This window comes from Tursiops truncatus, chromosome 15 (assembly GCF_011762595.2).
Source record: "Tursiops truncatus isolate mTurTru1 chromosome 15, mTurTru1.mat.Y, whole genome shotgun sequence".
NCBI classification, from domain to species: domain Eukaryota; kingdom Metazoa; phylum Chordata; class Mammalia; order Artiodactyla; family Delphinidae; genus Tursiops; species Tursiops truncatus.
In genome coordinates this window covers 19,225,086-19,248,481 of record NC_047048.1, presented here as the reverse complement: position 1 = coordinate 19,248,481, position 23,396 = coordinate 19,225,086, and the positions used below count along the sequence as shown (strand labels likewise).

At 45.9% G+C, this 23,396-nt stretch overlaps 1 protein-coding gene and 1 long non-coding RNA gene across 6 annotated transcripts in view; one reads left to right on the top strand and one right to left on the bottom strand.

Moving 5' to 3' along the window:
* SLC5A11 (solute carrier family 5 member 11) overlaps positions 1-23,396 on the top strand; it is a 42,518-nt gene that overhangs the window by 7,689 nt on the left and 11,433 nt on the right. Inside the window, exons 3-9 of one of the 5 annotated variants that reach the window (XM_033840475.2) lie at positions 1,370-1,474; positions 2,675-2,734; positions 11,020-11,124; positions 12,306-12,411; positions 15,092-15,172; positions 18,750-18,955; positions 23,099-23,234. In XM_033840475.2, coding sequence (XP_033696366.1) covers positions 1,370-1,474; positions 2,675-2,734; positions 11,020-11,124; positions 12,306-12,411; positions 15,092-15,172; positions 18,750-18,955; positions 23,099-23,234 — 799 coding nt within the window. The remainder of the gene's footprint in view (positions 1-1,369; positions 1,475-2,674; positions 2,735-11,019; positions 11,125-12,305; positions 12,412-15,091; positions 15,173-18,749; positions 18,956-23,098; positions 23,235-23,396) is intronic. The other 4 variants (XM_019921766.3, XM_033840476.2, XM_019921767.3 and 1 more) reach the window with 4 other exon arrangements.
* LOC117308227 (uncharacterized) lies at positions 17,366-23,323 on the bottom strand. The gene is made up of 3 exons (XR_004522169.2): positions 23,171-23,323; positions 22,213-22,254; positions 17,366-21,430 (listed from the first exon to the last, which is right to left on the bottom strand). It is a non-coding gene; the product is annotated as an uncharacterized lncRNA (long non-coding RNA).

Below are 23,396 nucleotides of genomic sequence, written 5' to 3'. Positions count from 1 at the left end.
GAACAGGATTGGATCTCTTTCAAAGTCCCATTCTCATATTATTGTCAGGTTTTTACCCATCTTGCAGCTCCCTGGAAAGCTTCCCTTGCACAACTTGTCTTTACTTGATCTGACTCAGTGATGATCTAGTGTGAGCAGCCCTTTACCCAGAGGCATTAGTTTAAAAAAAATCAGTGGCAATTGTTTGACATGGTAGCCGCCTGAGCTATAGCAATAAGGGAATTAAAATGGCGCACTAGATGGTATCTATTTAACATAAATAGTAATACTCCCTAAACTGAACTACAGACTCAACGCCATTCCTATCAAAATTCCAGCTGCATCCCCCCCTCTTTTCTTGCAGAAATTGACAGGCCAATCCTAAAATTCAGATGGAAATGCAAGGGACCCAGAAGAGCCAAAACAATTTTGAAAAGGAAGAAAAAAGTTGGAGGACTTATACTTCCCGATTTCAAAACTTACTACAAAGCTACAGTAATCAGGAGAGTGTGATACTGGTATAAGGACAGATCAATGGAATAGAATCAGATGAAAACTAGAGACCAGAAAGTCAATGGGAGGCACAACAGTCCTCTCACAGATAGCTCCCTCGCTGTCTCTTTCTCCCTCCTTCCCTCACCTATCTCTATCTGTCTCCATCTCGCTCTGTCCTCTCTTGATCTGCCTTTCTCTGCAAGTCTACCTCATTCTCCTCTCTCTCAGCAGAGTGGCAGTGATGAGTGCATAGCTGAACATGCTACTCACCTCCCCCATCTCCTTGCTACACACACACCTCCCTGGGTTACACACCCCCAGTCTAAGGGACCAGCAAATATGGTTTCCCAGTTCCAGATTCCCAGGAGAGAGAATGTAATTGGCCCAGCTTGGGCCAGGTGCCCAGCCCTGTCTCATGCAATCAACTGAGACCAGGGATTGTGGTCATCAATTACCGTCTTGGCCACTTAGATTTCTACTAGAAGGAGGGCTCTCTTCTTTGCTAAGTTAGAAGCAGAGCTGGGGAATAACACAGGCTTCGTGATTCTCATCCTGAAGCACTTTCTACAACACCTGTCATCCTCCTTCCCCCCCAGGGATGCTGCATACAGTTGTTCAAGTTGTGCACTGCACAACACTAGAGGGGACACAGTTCACATCTTAGGCATCATAGGTATGTGTATTTGTTATGCCAGTTTTCTAAAGGTGGAAGTAAAATAGTCTTAGGGAAGAAGAGGCTTCTAATTTCTAAAAAGTTGCTTAGATGGGCTAGGGATGGCCTGCTTTCTCCACTTCTCCTTTTGTCTTGGTCTCTTTGGTGAATGGGAAGAACTGGTGGTGGGAAGAAGCTACACCAGACCTTGGCTCCAAGATCTGATCTATCATCTCCCCACAGGTGGGTGCATCCTTGTTTGCCAGCAATGTTGGAAGTGGACATTTCATTGGCCTGGCAGGGTCAGGTGCTGCTGCGGGCCTTTCTGTAACTGCTTATGAATTTAATGTACGTATGTTACCAGGGCATGGACAGCCCACCCTCTACGCAGTAGGTAGATCCTGGGGAGCAGTTGTATGCATGCTCTGCTCTTTTAAAAATAGAGTGGTGCTTTATGAAAAAGCAGACAGGAATCATCAAGGGCACCCCTAGTTAACAAAAATCAGTTTGATCTGCAAGTTCCAGGCCTCCCTGTGTTTGCTTGATGGGAGCCCATAAGGCAAATACATGCGTGAAGAAGGCTCAGAGTCTCTCCCACGTCGATGCAGAAGATAGAAGGTTTTGTGGGACTGGAGGGTGTTTCTGTATATTAGATATCAATTGCCCATCACAAAACTTTGTGATTCAGTGGTTCTTGATCCTTTTGCCACCCCACAGATACCCAAGAGATAAGACACACTCTTCTATGTAGCAGGATAATTTTCACTTAGTGGGAAGGGATGCACTTATTAATAGTGATCTTCATTTTCATAATGACTCACATTTTTTAAGCACTTACTCTGTGCCACAGACTTAAATACACCACATACATCATCATATTACAGGATTCAATTACAGACTAGAACCAGACTGCCTGGGTTCACATCTGGGCTCTAAAACTTATAAGCTGTGTGACCTTGGGCAAGTTACTAGATCTCTCTGAGCCTCATGTATAAAACAGAGATAATGATGATACCTGCCATACCGAGTCATTGAGAGGATTCAAGGAATTCATGCTTATAAAGTGTGCACAGGAATGCCTGGTGTATCGTAAGTGCTCAGTAAGCATCATCTCACCGATTTCCTTCCAACAACCCAGTGGGGGCAGTTATTCCCATTTCACAGGTGAGAAAAGTGAGTCTCAGAGACCTGTATAAACTCTTCCAGCCTCACCAGCGACTCATCAGAGTGGCCTGCCTGAACTCACAGGCTTGATTTAACCCCAGCCCAAGGAGGGGAGGGAAGACAAGGGGACGAAGGGGGACACTCAAGGTTTAGGACACACAGCACTGGGGGCCACAAAGAGCTTCTAGTTCCATTCTGCCCTACTTCATCCCTGTGTCCTATTTAAACATGAAAATGTGACAGCCCAGGGAGGGTGAGCTACTCAGTAAGTAAGAGATGGAAGCAGAGGCAGATGAGGCCGGGTTCCCTCTGGACACGGGGAAATCCACGCTGGCATCACAATGTGGGCGGGAGCTGAATCTTGATTCCGCTTTTCCCCGGCAGGGCTTATTTTCCGTGCTGATGTTGGCCTGGATCTTCCTCCCTATCTACATCGCTGGTCAGGTGAGTCTGAGGGGGGTTGAGGTGCTATGGAACAGGAAGACCCTTTGGGAGGGTCAGCTTTGCATTCCCTCCCTCCCACCAGCATCCTTCCCTCCCTCCTGCCTGTGGACATCCATTATACCAGCGGTCCCCAAACTTTTTTTTAAAAAATTAATTAATTTATTTATTTTTGGCTGCATTGGGTCTTCGATGCTGCGCACCGGCTTTTCCCCAGCTGCGGCGAGCGGGGGCCACTCTCCGTTGCAGTGCGTTTGGCCCCAGGGACTGGTTTCGCGGAAGGCAATTTTTCCACGGGAAGGGGGCATGGTGGGGATGGTGCAGGCGGTAACGTGAGTGATGGTTCAGGAGGTAATGCGAGCGATGGGGAGCCATGGGGAGCGGCAGATGAAGCCACGCTGGCCCGCCCGCTGCTCACCTCCTGCTGTGCGGCCCGGTTCCTAATGGGCCTTGGACCGGCACTGGTCTGCGGCCCGGGGGGGTTGGGGGCCTCTGCGTTAGTCCCTCAGAGGTCCCAGCATTAGTGTGGGATGATGCACAGCTGAGACAATTAGGAACCCTGTCCTTAGCATTTCCCACCTAGTGATGGACATCAAAGATACATGGGGGGCAGGGGCTTTCAGAAGCTGGAAGAAACGTAGGCTCAAAAAAATTTTTTAATGCCAAAACACAAATGTAAAAATCGCAGTCTTTTCTAAATGTTTAAGCCACAACATATTACTGCTTTTAACACACACACACGCACACACACACACACACACACACACACGTGCTCGCGCGCGATTCAGTAATTTTTTTTCTTCCTTTGTACCCAAAACCATAATAATTGAGTTATTTCTGGCTGATGTGATATGTCAAAATTTTTGTTACAAAATAATGCTGCTTTAGACTTTTTGAAAAATAAAGTAGTTAAAAAAAATCACTTCTAGGGACTTCCCTGGCAGTCCAGTGGTTAAGACTCCATGCTTCCAAAGTAGTTAAAAAAATCACTTCTAGGGACTTCCCTGGTAGGCCAGTGGTTAAGACTGCATGCTTCCAATACAGGGGGCGCAAGTTCGATCCCTGGTGGGGGAACTAGGATCCCACATGCTGTGCAGTGCAGCCAAAAAATAAAATAAAAAAATAAACTTAAAAATCACCTGTGATCTTACTGACAGCTTTCTGTCATTCATACCATCTAGACTTAATTCTATTTTAGACATTCTACTACACAGGGCAAGATATCATACAATATCATAGTGTTATTCATCAAGCAATAACTGATTTTAACTTTTTATTATAGAAATTTAAAAAAATACACAAAGTATAAAGAACTACTTAATGATCAGAGAAATCATTGAAAAAAAAATCACTCCTTACCAGAAGTAGTGCAATCTTATGCAAAGGGCAGTGATGTAGGGGTAAATAGCCTCACTTGGAGATAATACTGAGTCTAAAAGCACGATTTTTGGTGACTGGGGGCCTGGGTCTGCCCATACCCACCTGTGATTAGCTTCCACATAGACAAAATCTCTGGGATAGAACAACACTGACTGGAACTGAGGATCTCTGGGCCAAAGCATCAGCAGATATTTCTTGAGCACCTAGTATAGGAAAGAGTAAAGGGTGGTGGAGATGTAGGTTAATTCATAGGTAGGGTGGCCAGATGTTCTCAGCTGATGGTTTCCATTTTCTCTGGGAAGTAGAAGACAGTGTCATTTGCTGAATGAGGAAGGAATTTGTGTGATCGAAGGTTAATAAGAGGCATGAAGATTTGAAACGACTTCTATAGTTTGTAATAGAAAAACCTGTGGACAACCCCAGTATCGCTCATTAGGGGACTGGGCATCTGTACTGTGGATATCATGCTGTGAAAAGGGCTGAAATTGACAGAGTTGTGCTGCTGTGAAAGGATCTCCAAGCTCTGTTGTTCAATAAAAAATTCCTGTGACTCTAGACATTCTTTGGGCAACATTTTATTCAGAGAGAAGATTAAGCCCATATTAGATAATAAATGCCAGAGTGCTGAAAAAAGATAAAAAGCTACCCAATCTATTTTTATTGGGCAATAAAATAAACACAGAGAAAATTGGTAAAGCACAAATGTGCAGCTTAACAAACTACTGTAAAATGAACACCCAGATCAAGACACAAAACAGGGACTTCCCTGGTGGTCTAGTGGTTAAGAAAGACTCCCTGCTTCCACTGCAGGGGGCCCGGGTTCAATCCCAGGTCAGGGAAGTTCCACATGCTGCATGGGGCATCCAAAAAAAAAAAGACACAAAATATAACACTCCCCCACGTGCCTTTAGCAGATCACAGATGCCTTCCTTTCACAGTGACTTTCATTGGACTCACTTCTTTACTTTTCTTCACAGTTTTAATTGGGCATACCTAAACAAGATGGTTTAATTGTACTTTTCTGGAATGAAATATACATAGAATTGGGGGGGTTACATTCTTTCCTTGCATGTAGCTGGTGTGTTCATTTCCATTGCTATGTAGTATTCTGTAGTATGACTGTACCCCAATATATTTGTCTGTTCTTTTGTTCGTGGGCATTTAGGTTGTTCCTAATGTTGGCCTATGATAGACAACGCTGCTGTGAACATTTTTATACATGTCCCGATGCACATAAACAAGGTTGCTCCTAATGTTAGCCTATGATGGACGATGCTGCTGTGAACATCTTTTTTTTTTTTTTTTTTTTTTTCGGTACGCGGGCCTCTCACTGCTGTGGCCTCTCCCGTTGCGGAGCAACAGGCTCCGGATGCGCAGGCTCAGTGGCCATGGCTCATGGGCCCAGCCGCTCCGCGGCATGTGGGATCTTCCCGGACAGGGGCACGAACCCGTGTCCCATGCATCGGCAGGCGGACTCTCAATCACTGCACCACCAGGGAAGCCCGAAGGTGGATTCTTAACCACTGGATCACCAGAGAAGTCCCACTCACTGTTCTTTCCACTGAAAATTCTGTTTATATATTTTCTGGCCATTTGGATTTTCTCTTTAGGAAGTAACTTGTCTAGGACTTTTGCCAACTTTTCTATTATATTATATAGCTTCTTCTTATTGATAGAAGCTCTTTATACATTCTGGAAACAAGCCCTTAGGGTGATTATATGTGTTGCAAATATCTTTTCCCCACTTACTCTGTGGTTTGCCTTTTAACTCTCTTAATGGTGTTTTTTGATGAACAGATCTTAGATGTTTTAAAAAGTTATTTTATTCAAGTATAGTTGATTTACAATGTTGTGTTAATTTCTGCTGTACAGCAAAGTGATTCAGTTATACATATATATACATTCTTTTTCATATTCTTTTCCATTATGGTGTATCACAGGATATTGAATAGAGTTCCCTGTGCTATACAGTAGGACCATGTTGTTTATCCATTCTATATATATAATAGTTTGCATCTGCTAATCCCAAATTCCCGATCCATCCCTCCTCTACCCCCCACCCCCTTTGCAACCACAAGTCTGTTCTCTATGTCTGTGAGTCTATTTCTGTTTCGTAGATAAGTTCATTTGTGTCATATTAGATTCCACATATAAGTGATATTGTATGGTATTTGTCTGTCTTCTCTTTCTCCATTCATCTGCTGATGGACATTTAGGTTGTTTCCATGTTTTGGCTATTGTGAATAGTGCTGCTATGAACTTGGGGTGCATGTATCTTTTTGGTTTTGTTTTGTTTTAATATTTATTTCTTTACTTGGCTGTGTCGGGTCTTCATCGCAGCATGCAGGATCTTTCGTTGTGGCGCGCGAGCTTCTCTCTAGTTGTGGTGCGTGCACTCTAGAGCACGCGGGCTCAGTACTTGCGGTGCACGGGCTTAGCTGCCCCATGGTATGGGGGATCTTAGGTCCCTGACCAGGGGGTCTAACCTGCATCCCCTGCATTGGAAGGCAGATTCTTAACCACTGGACCACCAGGGAAGTCCCCATGTATCTTTTTGAATTAGAGTTTTGTCCGGATATACACCCAGGAGTGGGATTGCTGGATCATGTGGCAACTCCATTTTTAGTTTTTTAAGGACCCTCCATACTGTTTTCCATAGTGGCTACACCAACTTACATTCCAACCAACAGTGTAGGAGGGTTCCCTTTAACAGATCTTAGTTTTAATGTAGTTCCATTTATCATTTTTCCTTAATTACTATCTTTTATGTCTTATTAAAAAATATTTCCTACTCTAAAGTCATAAAGATATTCTCCTATATTACCTTCTAGAACTTTTCACATTTAAGTCAATTATCCACCTAGAAGTAATTTTTGTCTACCATATTTTGAGAATAGGATAACGCCAATATGACCCATCAAGAAAATTACAGACCAGTTTTACTTATGAATATGGAAAATGACCTCTACACTTTAGGGGCCCACCCTACTCTCTAACCACCAGTTTACTCCTGTCAGTTCATTCATTTATTTGTTCACTGAAGAAGCATTTATTGAGCTGAATGCCAACTGCATTCCAGGCACTGGTCTAACAGTTCCTCATCCTTACCAGGCTCTCTACTTCCCCAGCCCTTTACAGTGCTTTCCCCTCTTGCTGGAAAGTTTTCCTTTTCCTTTGTGATTCGGTTAACTCCTATCATCTATCCAAATCCTACTTCAAGCAACTATTCCTCCAGGAAGCCCTTTCTAACCTCTCTGATTAGGTGAAGTCTCCTCCTTCATTGTGTTTGCCACAGTTGCCGTTTTGCATTTGCTTGTGTGATTATTAAATTAATATGCCTCTCCCATTAGACTGTGTGTTTTTCCCATTATACTTTCTCAACATCAGCAGTAGTAACATTTGGGGCAGGATAATTCTTTGTTGTGTGTTTTTATACGTGTGTGAGGGGTAGTCTGTTCATTGTAGGATGTTTGCAACATCCCCGATCTCTATCCACTAGATGCCAATAGCACCCCCCAAACTGTGGCAGCTGCAGTGTCTCCCGACATTGCCAAATGTTCCCTGGGGAGGTATGACGTCTCTTCCTTCCATTGAGAGCCACTGCACTAGACTGTGTGTCTCTCCCATTAGATTGTAAGCTCCAGGAGGGCAAGAACTATCTCTGTTTTCTCCCAGTGTCTAGAACAGTGCCGGATACATAGTAGGTATTTGAAAAATATTTGTTGAAATTACTCAGTAGCAGGGTCCATGATTTCAGAAGGAAGTGAAATGAAGGATGAGCTGACACCCAAAAGAAGAGGCACCAATTAGGGACTGAAAGTCTTGGTCAGGTCCCAAAGCCGGGGTCATCAGAGTGAGCAAACGGAAGGGTTGCACTGATGAAAATTTGGGGTATCGGAGGTGAATGGGGTCCTGGAGATGACGAGGTTTGGATGTTGGCCAGAGAAATGGGTTGCTGGAGTGGAAATGCCCATCTGTTGGGGTTAAACAAAGACACTGTACACGATGTCCCAGTGGGTGCTCGTCACTGTCCTTGAAGCTGCTTCCAGACTCAGGGAAAGTCTAGAAAGAGGGGAAGACAGTGAAGGAGCTGAATTCTCATTGGCTGCTGGACAGTGTTCCCGGGAGGCTTGGGGTGGGCGGAAGTTGCTATGGCCGGATGGCATGGGTTTCCGAGGAAGAGGGAGGGGTTTTACATGAGGACTGAGTGTGGCTGTCTGGACGTGATTCAAGGGAGAGTAAGAGAGATTCTTAAGTTCCCTCACTGCCCTGCACCCCCAGGAGATGAGGAACCACCAGACCAAGGCACTTGGGCGGTCCTCTCTCAGGGCAGTCGTCATTGGCTGCATTTATTTCCTGTTAACATTCACCCAGCAACACTCAGAGGGTGGTTCCTGTGTTAACAGTCATTCACCTCTCTGTCTCTGTCTCTCTCATCCTCGCTTGCTGGCAAATTGCCTTCTTAGCTACTTTATGACAAACAGCCTAGGTTCTGCCTCCCGTCTGTCAGCTAGCTTCACATTTCTCCCCAGAGTTTGATTTCTAGATACCAGTACTGCTCGCCTTCTGATGACTTTCATGCCTCCTTCCTTTCTTAGCTCATTAGAAACTTCCTGCATGTAGCAGGCTGTGCGGCTCTCTAGATCGTAATGGAGGTCAACTGATGATAAAACTGTCGGTCCTGGGCTTCCCTGGTGGCGCAGTGGTTGAGAGTCCGCCTGCTGATTCAGGGGACACGTGTTCGTGCCCCGGTCCGGGAAGATCCCACATGCCGTGGGGCGGCTGGGCCCGTGAGCCGTGGCCGCTGAGCCTGCGCGTCCGGAGCCTGTGCTCCGCAGCAGGAGAGGCCACAGCGGTGAGAGGACCGCGTACCGCAAAAAAAACCCCCAAAAACCTGTCAGCCAATGATAAGAGTCTTGCTCCCCAACGAAACCAGCTGGTGGTTGTCATTCACAGACGAGATAGTGAATCCTCTCGAGGAGCATCTTCCTTGGTCCACTTATCTGAATGGGCTGAAGCTCTCATGCACTCTCTCTAATTAGCTTTCATACCATCACCAAGAGTGTGTCCGTTCAATATGGTTTGATTGAATCTTTCCGTGTGTTATTCCCTGATAGAGTGTCAGAGCTCAGTGCAATGTGCTTCTGGAAAATCCCTGCTGTGTTTGCCTTGCAGCAAATCAGAGGGCTGAGGCAAGCCACTCATGAGGGTCAGAATCCCGAATTGCCCTTTTGGGGAGAGGGGGAGGAAAGAGATGCTTCTTTTTTTTTTTTTTAATTTTAAGGTGTCTATTTATTCCTAGAGTTCAATTTTTTTGGCCAATATTTTATTATGAAAAAAATTTCCAACCTACATCAGTGTTGAAATAATTTGACACTGGGCACTCTTATAGTCTTGAATACTGTACCCAGATTCTACTATTAACAACTTACCATTCTTTTTTTTTTTTTTTTTTTTTTTTGCGGTACACGGGCCTCTCACTGTTGTGGCCTCTCCTGTTGCGGAGCACAGGCTCCAGACGCGCAGGCTCAGCGGCCATGGCTCACGGGCCCAGCTGCTCTGTGGCATGTGGGATCTTCCCGGACCGGGGCACGAACCCGTGTCCCCTGCATCGGCAGGCGGACTCTCAACCACTGTGCCACCAGGGAAGCCCCAACAACTTACCATTCTTGAATCAAGTCTGGCCATCCAGTCTCTCCCAGTCTCCACTCCCAGCTTCTTCTACCTTCACAATCTGACCTGGGGATGGATGGTTTGCCATTTATCAGCTCATGATCGGGTACCCATTAGTCTACTCCCTGGGTTAGACTAAGGAACACCCAAGCAGCAGCAGCCTGGACGCGGGGCTGCAAACATAGTCATCACTCTGTCTTTTCCCATCCAACATCCGGGACCTCATGGAAGAACAGTTGTGCATTTGAGGTTCCATCGTCTAGACATGGCATCGTCTCAACCCCCAAGTCTGCGGGTACAGTGAGGAGACTGGGCAAGGACATGCTATCCCCAGGTGCCACCCAAATAATGGTTCTCCTCGGTATGGCTCAGCCCCTGGGGTGCCTCATATGGTAATGGCACCTAGCTTTGGCCCACCCATCTGGACCTAATTCAGTGCTTCCCTGGTTTCTCTGCTGTCTCTGGATTCTCTGCTCCTGGTAACGTGGCTAAAGTGTTACATGAGAGCAACTTCCCCAAAGGTTAGAATATGGACAAATGGAGATGCTTGAGATGAGTTTAGGTGTTAGACATGGAGCCAACTACACTGAATCACCTGGCGAAATTAGTTCCTCTTCCATCATCTTTCAATGAGCTCAAGGGTAAAGTCTCCTGTTGGTGTTAGTGAGCATTTAACACCTGTTCAATACTTTTCCTGACTTCTTTTTTTTTTTTTTTTTTTTAAAGAAAGAATGAGTAAGCTCTGGGCCCAGGGTTTTTGGTGTGCAAGAGGAAGTTGCCAGGAAAGAATAGAACATGATGAGTGATTTTATTATCCATGTGCATAGTTTTGCTGGTTCCCTTAAGTTTAGGATTGATATTTCATTTACAGTGGTGATTTGAAGTTTTCTTTTTAGATAAGTTTACTTCAATATAAACATGAGTTGGTTTAAAGAAAAACATTAAGTTTTATAATAGTAACCTCTATATTAATAAGTTTTATGTAATAACATTAATAACACAGGAGAGGGCAAAAATTGGGGTGGCATATACATTTGGGATATATGATAGTTGGGTACCTAACTCTGCACAGAACCCCAGTCCATCCTCACCCCACCCCTTTGTTCCATTTTCTCCTCTCTTTTAAGTCTCCCATTGAGAATCCCAAGAAGACCGTCTGTGCTTCTGAGTTTGGGGAGAAGGTGGGAGGGGGAAGAAGGGCTGCTGGGTGGCAAAATCTCAACTCTGGTCCCCAGGTCACCACGATGCCAGAATACCTAAGGAAACGCTTTGGCGGCAACAGGATCCCCGTCATCCTGGCTGTGCTCTACCTGTTTATCTACATCTTCACCAAGATCTCGGTAAGGTGGGGACACAGCCTGGTGAGAAGCTCAGCTGGTGGTGTCCCTCTCCTATTGAGGAAGCTTCTGGGAGGTTCAAGGAAGTTGGGAGGGGTGGGGGCAAAGGCTAAGCAGGGGCAGAGGAAGTACGGAAAAAAGGTAGAGGAAAGGACTCCTCCCCCTTCTCCTGCCAAAGCTTCTTCAGCAACATCTTGGGATGGTGCCCATCACTGAATGGGACTCCGAGAGCCCTCAGGTGGGTCTGTCATCTTCCTCCTGGGATCAGGCAGTTATCAACTATTAATCCTATGTGCTGATGGCCCACTGAGCCTGCCCCACCCTGACGTCTGGATGGGCAGGTCTTCCGGAAAGCAGCCAAGAGCAGATGCTTTGCAGCCTCCAGTACGTGCTGCTCAGCCCGACTCACACCGATGCCCTCTTCTCTTCCATCTGGAGCTGGGGGAAACCTTGTCCTATGCGGGGGAGGGGGGGGTGGGCAGAGGAATTCCATTCAATTCAAACAACAATAACTGACTCTGTGCCAGCTCCAGATGTGAAGGGCAGAAGGACAATGCTCGCTCTCACTCTGGTGGGAAGCTACAGATGTGGGGAAACCTTCCCAAGGAAAGTTACATCTGAGGAGGATGTAGAGAGGATGTAGAGAAAGGGGGATTGGCATTCCGGAGGGCTGGACAGAATAAGAAAACGCTTGGGGGCATGAAAAAACATGACTTGTTAGGGAAACGGTGTATTTCAGTGTGTCTGGGAGCATGAAGTGAGTAAAGAAAATGAGGTCAAGTGGCAGGCAAACCATGGAGGGCAAACCATGGAGGGCCTGGTATACAGCTCTAACTTATTTGAACATTATCTTGGGGGCAGTAGGGAGCTACTGAAGAGTTTTGATGAGGATGAGATGATCGTGATGGCATTTGATAAAGGCTGCAGTGTGGAGGATGGAGAGTAGGCAGATGAAGAATAGGAGCAGGAAGACGACTGAGGCGCTTGTATTAGCCCAGTGAAGGGGCCTCAAACATGATCACCCGTAGGGCTCCCGTTTGAGACCCCTGATCTAGGAAGAGATGAAGAAAGGGCATCATATGATGCTTCTGTGTTTGCCAGAGTCAAGGCTAGGGCCTGAGCCTGGGGAAACTGGGCTAAAACGTCCATCCATTCATTCACCCGTCAACTTCTTGTCTCTCCAGGTAGACATGTACGCAGGTGCCATCTTCATTCAGCAGTCTTTGCGCCTAAATCTCTACCTGGCCATAGTCGGGCTGCTGGCCATCACAGCTCTATACACTGTTGCAGGTACGACTGAACAAGGGGCGATTCTGGGAGGGGTGGTGGGCAGGGGCTGTGGGCCACCCTGTCTTTTCCTGGCTCGTCTTCCGATGTTCCAGTGTGCTAAGACCATGTCTTCATGAACCCTCAGTCCATCACCCCAGATAATACGATTTCTCTTGGTCATTGTCCAAAGGAAGAGGGATGCCTGATAGAAGGGAGGATTTTAAAAGGTACCGCAAGTGCGTAAAGCTATTTTCCATTTATCTATTCAAGAACTATTCATTAGAACCTACTAGCTGCTGCGCATGTGTAGTCACACACACTGTACAAAGCTAGACCGTAAACCACTGCAATTCTGCAGCCTGAGGCCGGGGAGCCTCAACTTTCCCCCTCAGACTTGCATCCCAGAAGAGTGGCTGGTGGAGTGCAGCACCTGGACATGTATCTGCTTTTGAATATTCACCTTCTCAACTTCTGTTCCAGTTTCATCCTTCTCTGCCTCCTCTTGGTGTAATTCATGCCACAAATTATCTGTATCTATCTATGTATCACCCACTATATGCCAGGCATCATGCTAGGAAATGGGGCATAGCGGGCAACAAGATAGACAAAATCTTTTTTTTTTTTGGCCGTGCAGCTTGTGGGATCTTAGTTCCCCCACCAGGGATTGAACCCGGGCCCATGGCACTGAAAGCCCCCAGTCCTAACCGCTGGACCACCAGGGAATTCCCATGACAGAAAAAATCTTTACTCCAAAGGAACTTACATTCTAGTGGGGAAGGGGAGACAGACAATGAACAAGGAAGCCAATGAGTGATGTCAGAGTATACTGTTATAACAAGATGGGGAATAATGGTGGGAGGATTCTTTTCCATGCAACGTACAGGCAAGGCCTCTCTAAGGTGATATGTGGACCAGATTTAAATGAGATAGAGGGAAGACTCTGACATGAGAACCCGTGTTGTTTGTTTGAGGAGTAGCAAGGGGGTCAGGGTGGCTTCAGCTGAGCGAGCACATGTGTTGAGGCTGAGTCCTGTCTAGCTGTGGAGGAGGCCACTCATGCAAGCTGGAGTGACAGTGGTGACGCCGGCATCGGCTGTGCTGCAGCCCTGATGGGAGGAGAAAGGAGTGGAGGAAAGGGCAGGCACCGGAGCCTCGAAGGAAATCAGATGAGCCTGGATTTAGTCCCAAATGCCGTGGAACACCACTGGAGGCTCTAGGCAGAAGAGTGACCAGTTCTCAGAAATGCAAAAGCCCGCTGATGCAGAAAGATCTGGGCTGAGTTTTCAGCGCTAACAGAAGCCACGTGTCTGGGGCACAGGGAAAGGAAAGGTTTAGTCGCAATTGCCAATCTATCTCTCTGTTTCCTTGTTTGGGGGTGTCTCCCCCATTAGACTAGAAGCTCCGAGGAGACAGGCAGCATGCTTTTGTTTGCCTCTGTATCCCTACCATGTAGAACTAGGTTGGGCGCTCACCAGATGTTTGGTGAGTGATTGAATAAAACACTAGATGCAGTGCCTGGTAAGTGATAAATGCCCAATAAACATTAGTATAGAGACGTGGGTGGGTTTCAGTGGTACCTATCTTCAGGATCTCACCACACTCAGGCTAATTGCCTGAGTGGGGCCAGCAGAGAACTGGGGCCAGATGCTAAGCCAGTTCTCTCTCCATTTGTGAGATGACCCTATTCCTGGGGCAAAGAAGGAGGAATCACAGAACAACACCCACATGAACGTCTGTTTGGTTTTTTTAGTGTACTGTGACTTTACCCATGAGTAAATATGTTCACGTCAGATAAGTGTCCCTTCTCTGTAGGGAAAGAGGAAGGAGAAAAGGATAGGGAAGAGACTGGAAAGATTGTTTTGTCCAGATGCTGATGGATTTGCTACCATGATTGTCATTACAAAGATTTTTCTAGGTGGCAAGACCAATAAGAATCCACTGAGGCCAACCACTGTGACCCTCTTTGGGAAGCCTATTAGACTCTGAATACCTAGTACTCACATCCTCTTTCCAATGTTTAAATAAAGGTCTTCAGAGCTTGGGGACCATGGCCCAAGCATCACTTCCCATGTCAGTTAGAAATTACTGTGTAACTAACCACCTACCCCCCATAAGGGAGTTAATGGTTTATTTCCGCCCACAATTCATTCCATGCGTTGCCTGGGTGGTTCTTCTGCTGGTCTCACCTGGCTCGGTTGAATTATCCTAGTTAGATGGTACCTGGAACAGCTGGGTGGAACAACATGGTCTCACTCAGGTGGCTGCTGGTTAGCTTGGCTGTCAGCTGGGCTTTCCTTCCAGGTGGCCCTCATGCTCCATGAGGCTAGACTGGGCTTCTTAAAGAAGCATAGTGTTCTCGGGGCAACACAAGAACAAGAGCAGGAACTGCAGCCCTCTTGAGGACCAGACTTGGAGCTGCACAACATCACTTCCACCGTATTTATTGGTTAAAGCAAGTCATTCGGCCAAACCATATTTAAGAAGAAGAGAAATCTTCACCTCAACGTGAAAGGAGCAGCAAGGCCACATTACTAAATGGGCAGGCACCTGGGAAGGAGATATTGTGGCCATCTTTGCAAACAATCAACACTAGGAATTCTCCCCCGTCAGGTCTTGAAATTCCAAGTTCCCTCTGGCACCCAGAGTAACTCCTCTCCCCCAGAGTACCTGACCCTCACCTCAGTACTCATCTTCCCACTAGGTGGCCTGGCTGCTGTGATCTACACGGATGCTCTACAGACTCTGATCATGCTTATAGGAGCGCTCACCCTGATGGGCTACAGTAAGTGGGGTGCCAGGGTCATTTGGGTGGATGACAGCACCTCTCTCAAGCATGGACATCTGCTTTCATCACTGTTTCAAACCCAGCTGGGGATTCCTGCTTGAGGCATGGTCATTTTAGCTGGAAGAGAACTGTGCATATCATGGAAACTTACTGTTTTGTTTGACTTCTTTTTTTTTTTTTTTTTGGTGGTATGCGGGCCTCTCACTGTTGTGGCCTCTCCTGTTGTGGAGCACAGGCTCCGGACACGCAGGCTCAGCGGCCATGGCTCACGGGCCCAGCCGCTCCGCAGCATGTGGGATCCTCCCGGACCGGGGCACGATCCCATGTCGCCTGCATCGGCAGGCGGACTCTCAACCACTGCGCCACCAGGGAAGCCTGGAAACTTACTGTTTTTTAAGGAAAAGTTAATAGATCCTCCTATGTTGACATGGATAAATAATTAAATAATCAAATAAAAGGGGGCAAAAGGAAAACTCTTCCTTACAGGAGAATTCCAATTAATAAATGAAGACAGACTGAGGGAAATAGAATATCACTATTAGAACACCACAGTCATAATTGCTATAGACAAGATCCAATGATAAATGCTGGAGTCAGCGCATGAAAGTTTATGAAGAAATAAGATATTTGCTTGGTCTCAAAGTATCACGTCCAAAATATTTATTAATTACAAAGGGCAATATAGCCACTTTACAGTGGAGAAACATGGCACGTGCCACTGTAACTAAGTGATCAAGGCATATTAACTGATATTACAGTAATCAGACGTACCAGTATGTAGCTCCTGATATGGTACACTGAGAAGGACACAGCATCACCTCTGTGCCATTCTTGCCAAAATATATAACCTCAACTTCATCGTAAATAAACATCAGGCAAACCCAAATTGAGGACATTTTACACACTACAATGACCAGTATTCTTCAAAAGTATCAAGGACATGAAAAATAAGGAAAGACTGAGCAACTACAGAGAAAGGAGGAAACATAAATAAACACAGTGTGGGATCCTGGATTGGATCCCAGAAGAGAAAAAGAACATTAGTGGTGCAAATTGAACAGCCCATACTGTAGTTAATAGTAAGGCACCAATGTTAATTTCTTAGTTTCTGTAACTGTACTTGGCTTATGTAAGACAGTGACACTAGGAGAAGGTGTATGGGAACTCTCTGTACTACTTATACAACTCTTCTGTATGTCTATAATTATCTCAAAATTAAAAGTTCATAAATGAATACCTATTAAAACACTAGTGATCCAGATGTTTTATCATTTAATGCTCATAACAACCCAATGATACCAGTATTATTTTTACCCCTTTTGTTGGATGAGAAAATTAAGGCACCAACTGTTAGTGCAAGGTCACAAGGTTAGAATTCAAAGCCAGGAATTAAACCCAGTCAGACTGACTTCAGATCTCATACCCCTCCTTCCCCATCAAACTCCCTGGTGATAATAGTGGGGAGATAATGTGGTAGTAACTTTTGTGGGAAGAGTCTAAGAGCAGGAGTCAAAGAGTATAGGCAGGAATTTTTACCTTAACATTGTGCCTTCCTGCCTGCCGATGCAGGTTACGCGGGTTCGTGCCCCGGTCCGGGAAGATCCCACATGCCGTGGAGCGGCTGGGCCCGTGAGCCATGGCTGTTGAGCCTGCGCGTCCGGAGCCTGTGCTCCGCAACGGGAGAGGCCACAACGGTGAGAGGCCCACATACCGCAAAAAAAACCCCGAAAAACAAAAACAAAAACAACAAAAAAAAGAGAAACTGAAAAACTGACCTAAAATGGAGCTTATTAAAGTGACTGAAATCAAGATCCCCCACTTTCCTTTATACCAAAAGGATTCCAAATTTCATTTGGTACCCTGATGTCTCCTACATGGGTGCTACTCAGACTGTGGTCCAGGGACCAGCAGCGTCAGTGTCAACTGGGAGCCCATTAGAAGGGCAGAATCCCAGGCACCACTGCAGACTTGCTGAATCAGGATATGCTTTTTAATGGTTCCCAGGTGATTCGTGTGTACATTAAAGTTTACGATGCTCTGCCTACTTTATTTTCACCCATCCTGGGGTGATTCTTGTCTCAGCCTTTCTACCTGCTATTATCTATATGTATGTGCTTTACACACTCAGATGGGCAGGTCCAATTATTATTTGTTTTTTGCGGTACGCGGGCCTCTCACAGCTGCGGCCTCTCCCGTTGCGGAGCGCAGGCTCCGGACGCGCAGGCTCCGGACGCGCAGGCTCAGCGGCCATGGCTCACGGGCCCAGCCGCTCCGCGGCATGTGGGATCTTCCCGGACGGGGGAACGAACCTGCGTCCCCTGCATCGGCAGGCGGACTCTCAACCACTGCGCCACCAGGGAAGCCCAGGTCCAATTATTAATAAAACCTCCTTCCCTCCCACTACCACAAAATAATTTTTCAGGGAAAAATAAAAAGCATGACAAAAATTTATCATCACAATATTTTTCCCCCAGTAGCCACTGTTCACCACAACCTTCAGCAAAGATAAGCTAGGCTGCAGATTACATATCATTCCTACTCAAGTGGTAACACCAACCCCTTCTCTTCCATACCAAAAAACAAAGAAACAAACAAAAACCCAAAAATAAAACACAAGAAAAAAACAAAACAACAACAAAAAGACAAACACAACCTTCCAGAACGTAATCCGGTGAGAGCAATGTTCTTTGGGGATAACCTTGAATCTGTTCAATTAATGAAGAGAAGCAAATTATCTGCAGATTGCAGTGCTTTATTGTTTTTTAAGGACAACACACGTTTGTGCCAGGTGCTGTGCATTTTATGTGTATTATCTCACTGTCTTTCTCCAGCCCTATGAGGTTGGTGCTACATTATCCCCACCTGCAGATGAGGAAACCGAATCCAGACAGGGAAGTGACTTGCTCAAGGCCATAGGTTACTTGGACCACTCTTGTGATACCATGAATTGAGAGTAGCTGAGAAGAAGTTCAGAGGTGAAAGAATGTTTCCTTAAGGCAGGCTTTCTTAACCTGGACAGAATTCACAGGTTTTGTGAATCTTGGATGGGAAAGAAATTCATCTCTATTTTCATATTAGCATCTTTCAATGATTTGTGTAGGCAGCAAACCACAGGAAGATTTGCAATATCTGTGACTTTGATACCAAAATACACGCCCCGAGGTTTTTATCCAAATGTTTTTACAGTTGCTTCTGATGTATTGAAACACTGTGTCCATGGTTATTTTAAAGCTAAATTGTTATTTGACCCACTGTGGGGTCTTTCTACCTAATGGAGCACATAAATAAATTACTACGTCAGAGTTTTTATGGTTTGATGGGTGCCTTCAACATATTTGGTTTTCTTTACAATCTATGTATTGTGTATTGTATATTTAGGAATATTATTCTGAGAAGCAGTCCATAGTTACTACCAAAGGCATGAAAAAAAAAAAGGCGAAGAACCTTTAAGTCAACTAACTTTCCTTGGTGTCTCTGTTCTAAGTAGGATTTCACCAATCTCCAACCATCCCCTCATGAGTTGCTGTGGATCAGTCTGAGTTCCTGGCAAATTTGGGTTTCCTCTGAATACTAGGTTTCGCTGCAGTCGGCGGGTTGGAAGGCCTGGAAGAGAAATACTTCTTGGCTGTGGCCAGCAACCGGAGTGGGAACAGCAGCTGCGGGCTGCCCCGGGAAGATGCCTTCCATATTTTCCGAGACCCACTGACATCTGATCTCCCGTGGCCTGGGATCCTATTTGGAATGTCCATCCCGTCCCTCTGGTACTGGTGCACCGATCAGGTACAGGGCAGCAGGCTGAGAAAGCTGCTCTCGGGGACGCTTCCTTCCTTGGAGTATCTGGAGGCTGGGTTCTTTTCTCCCGCTATCTGTTCTCTTATTTGCGTTTCTCCCCAAACATCCTTGAGAACTTCTTTCTCTCTACTGCTCTACGTGTTATCTTCTTATTCTTACTCATGTCGCAGAAAATCCAAAGCTACTGATATTTGCAAAGGGGAAAGCTTGATACATCCTGCTGGATGTCTGGAAGGATCCAGTAAGCAAGAGAGATGAAACATTTTAAAGAGAGGTTAAAACTGGTATTGGTATTATTTGCTCCACAAATACTCACTAGGTGTGCTCTATGTGCCAGCCACTTGGAAATCACAAGTAAACAAATTAAACAGGCTCTCGGAGCTCACCTTCTTCTGGTGGAGGTAGACAGGCAATAAATAAATTATGGGGAACGTTAAAATGTGATAACTGTCATTAAAAAAAAACAAAACAAGCGGGGGGGGGTGGAAATGGAGGGTGTGGGAGTGTCATCTAAAATAGAGTGATTAGGGGAGTCATGGTTGAGAAGTGACCTCTGAGCTAAGGAGAGTGAGTGGGCTCTGGTGATTGTTGGGGAGGAGAGTTTTAGGCAGAGGGACCTGCCAAAGCAAAGCCCTTAAAGCAAATATATAACTGGTGTGAAGAAAGAAATGAGAAAAGCAAAAGGCACTGTGGTGTGTATAATAAGCCCTTTTGTGTTAAAAGGTGTGTGGGGGGGATAGAATCCATATTTGCATTTGCTTGTATGTGCTGAAGGAAACTCCGGATGGATGTATATAAAACTAAGAGCAGTTACCTGTGGGCAGGGAGGTGGGCAGATGTGCCAGGATAGATGGAAGCCATTTCACTGCACACCTGTTTATACTTTCTCAGGTTTCAAACCCTGTGAATATATCATCTGTTGAAATGGCTTTTTCCATTACATTAATGATCAGAGATCTGTGTGCCATTTTGGAAGCCCTATTTCATATTCAGGGCTGATGAGACTTTAAATAAAATAATGATCGTGGAGTCGGACCACTGAATTGATGGAGGGGACACTGCAGAGAGTGAATCCAGGTCACCCCAAGGGTCAGAACTCCTGAGTGAAGAGCTAGAAACCAAGAGCTAGAGATGGGTGCAATAGTGCCCCTTTAAGAGAGAGCACCCCTCCTCTTCCTTAGCAAATCTCAGGCTGGAGAGACCCTGGGAGACAGCTCAGACTGAGGCTAACAGCCTGGGCTTTAACCTTAACAGACCTGGAATCAAGTTCAGGTGGCATAACCTTGGGACACCGTCTAAGATCTCTGAGCCTCTGTTTCCTCATTAGCGGGGTTACTAATAATTGTGAAAAAGGGGAGCATTAGGAATTTGCTCATAGTCTTTTTTGTTGCAGGCGCATTTAATAAACTGTTTAAAACATTTACATTTTTTCTTTTTGTTTTTTCTTTTTTTTTTTTTGCGGTACGTGGGCCTCTCACTGTTGTGGCCTCTCCTGCTGCGGAGCACAGGCTCCGGACGCGCAGGCTCAGCGGCCATGGCTCACGGGCCCAGCCGCTCCGCGGCATGTGGGATCCTCCCGGACCGGGGCACGAACCTGCGTCCCCTGCATCGGCAGGCGGACCCTCAACCACTGCGCCACCAGGGAAGCCCTTTGCTATGGTTTTATGCTACTGCTCTTGACATGGCTCAACAGCTTATATTTATTAATCCATACAAATATTTCCTCGAGATGCCTCACACCCTTACTAGCTGGGATTCCAGTGTGCAGCCCTTGAAGCCCACCTCCAACCCACCTCGCATTGTTCAAGAGCCTGGGGACTTAATTAATCCGGGATGACTTGACCTTCTTCCAAAGGGCAGGCAGGGCCAGAGGGGCCAGAAACCCAAGCCCTCCTTGGACCCCATGACTTCTGGTTTTGCGGCTGCTGAGCTGAATTCTGTTGAGTCCAAAGACTGTGTTAGTCCCTTGGGCTGGTGCTGCCCTGCGTAGCTCATTTCAGAGCAGGAGAAAGACAAAGCAGCATTCACTGTTCACTGATGGGGGGCGTGTTCCTAATCTTCCTGGGCAGAGACGGAAGAGGTAAATCGCAATCGATAATCGTAACGACACAAACATTGATTGATGCTGGACCATCTACCAGTAACTGATATAAGCATTTCCTATATGTTAACTCATTGATTTTCATAACATTCCTATGAGTCATGCTCCATTACTTGGGCCCGGGGGTTGCCGTACAGGGCGACACCCTCTTCCCAGGGCTTGTGGGGTTTTGAGCAGCACAAGTCTCTTAAAACTTACTCAGCTGGAGGCTCCGCTTCATGGGAATAAAAGCCAGCATTCTTCTCAGTCACAGCTTTGGATCTCCTGTCGAAAGGGCTTGGTTTTCCAAAGCTCTAAATTCTTTCCTCTCTGCTTCCAGATGGACCGACAAGGACTGAAGCTTGCATGCCTCTTTTTGGCACCTTTATGAAGCAGTAAAAAGTATTCTATGGTTGCTGTACCGTTCCATGTAACTATCACATTGTTAAGTGTTCTAGAAAGCCCAGTAGGTGTGTGTTTGGAGTCCTGAGAAATGACAGGGAACAAACAGCTGACTTCCCAGCTCTGGATAGAGGGATCCTCACTGCTCCTTCACCTTTCCTCATAGAAGCTGATGCCACGTTTAGAGTCTTTCACTGACAACATCCAAACCAATAATAATAATCTGTGCAGGTGAGGGTACACTTGGTTGCAAGTCACAGAAAAAAAAAATCAAATTTAAACCAGCTTAGGAAAAGGGTAGGGGATTTATTAGCTCATGGAATACGAACGGCAGGAAGCTGAACTAGCCTTCAGAAAGTGCTGGAACTTTTTCTGGTTTCTTTCTCCATTGTCTTTCTCTCTTACCTGCTGACTTCATGGTCTCTCACTGCAGACCAACTGCAAAGAGACTGACAACTCTGCAAGTCCCAAATCCAAATACCCTGTGTAAGGGCTCTGATTGGCCAGGGGTGGGTCAGGTGCCTCCCCCTGGATCAGGCAGATTCCGTACCCAAGATGACAGGGTAGCCTTGTGGAGAGGGAATGGGTTTCAAAAGAAGCAGCAGGACGCTCTAGGAAGCCTATGCCATTGATGAACATTATTTTAAAAAATGGGAAGAATTCCCACTTTGTCCTGCTCACCACAGCACCATAATGGTAATGGCATTTCACTCCTCTTGTCCACAGTTCACTGAACCAACTCATAAAAGCTCTAGTAACTCACCAAGGCCTCTGCAACTTCTCCAGATGCTTCAAGATCCAAAGCCTAAGGAAACAGTAGAGAAAGTTCTGAGTTCATGTAGATTCAATCTGAAGCCTGGAGCAGGATTTTGGGGGACCAGTCTTCTACTCAGAAGACACTCTAGAACATGTCATTCCCTTTGAGTGGATAAATCGTTTAAGTTACTCGATATTGGTATATATTGCAAAATCATCACCAAAATAAATCTAGTTAATATTCATCACCATACAGTTATTGATACAATTTTTTTTCTTGTGATGAGACTTTTTTTGTGTGTGATGAGAACTTTTAAGATCTATTCTCTTAGCAACTTAAAAATATGCAATCCAGTATTATTAACTATAGTCACCATGCTGTACACTACATCCCTAGGACTTATTTATTTTATAACTGAAATTTATACTTTTTGATCCCCTTCATCCATTTTGCCCACCCGCCACCCTTTGTCTCTGGCAACCACCAATCTGTTCTAAGTGGATAAATCTTAACAAGACCTACCTTATGCCACCCAACAGAGAAGGGGGTTAGGATAAGACCTAGGCACACCGTATGCAGTAACTACAAGTCCAGACATGCCAATCCTGTTGGTAGCAATATCTCAGATCCTCTCTTTCTCTTAACTCATCACTCCTAGCAAAGTATTTGCATTCCTCTTCTATCCTCCTTCCCGTTCTTGATTTCTCTGCCTTGGTATAGCTACCCCAACTGGACCACTGGATCACAGGGATTGAGAATAGGAGAGATGTTTCCTTAGAGAAGGCAGGCAAACCGAGCTCCTGGGTCTACTATGCCTACAAAGAAGCCATGCGCACCTAGTTGGCCTTAAGAGAAATCTATCTCAACTTCCAACCACACCACTGTTTTCCAGGTGATTGTTCAGCGGACTCTGGCTGCCAAGAACCTGTCCCACGCCAAAGGAGGCTCTCTGATGGCCGCATACCTGAAGGTCCTGCCCCTTTTCATCATGGTGTTCCCTGGTATGGTCAGCCGTGTCCTCTTTCCAGGTAAGAAGACAGTTGGGAGGAGAGGTTGTCTGTGAGTCTCAGACCCTGTGAAGTGTTCTGAACATCTTACTGACTGCGCCTCAAGAATGCAGCTGGAGTCCCTTCCTGGTGATTCAGCTGAGGTGTCTCCATCCCGGCAACTACTGACTCAGTGCTGTTTCC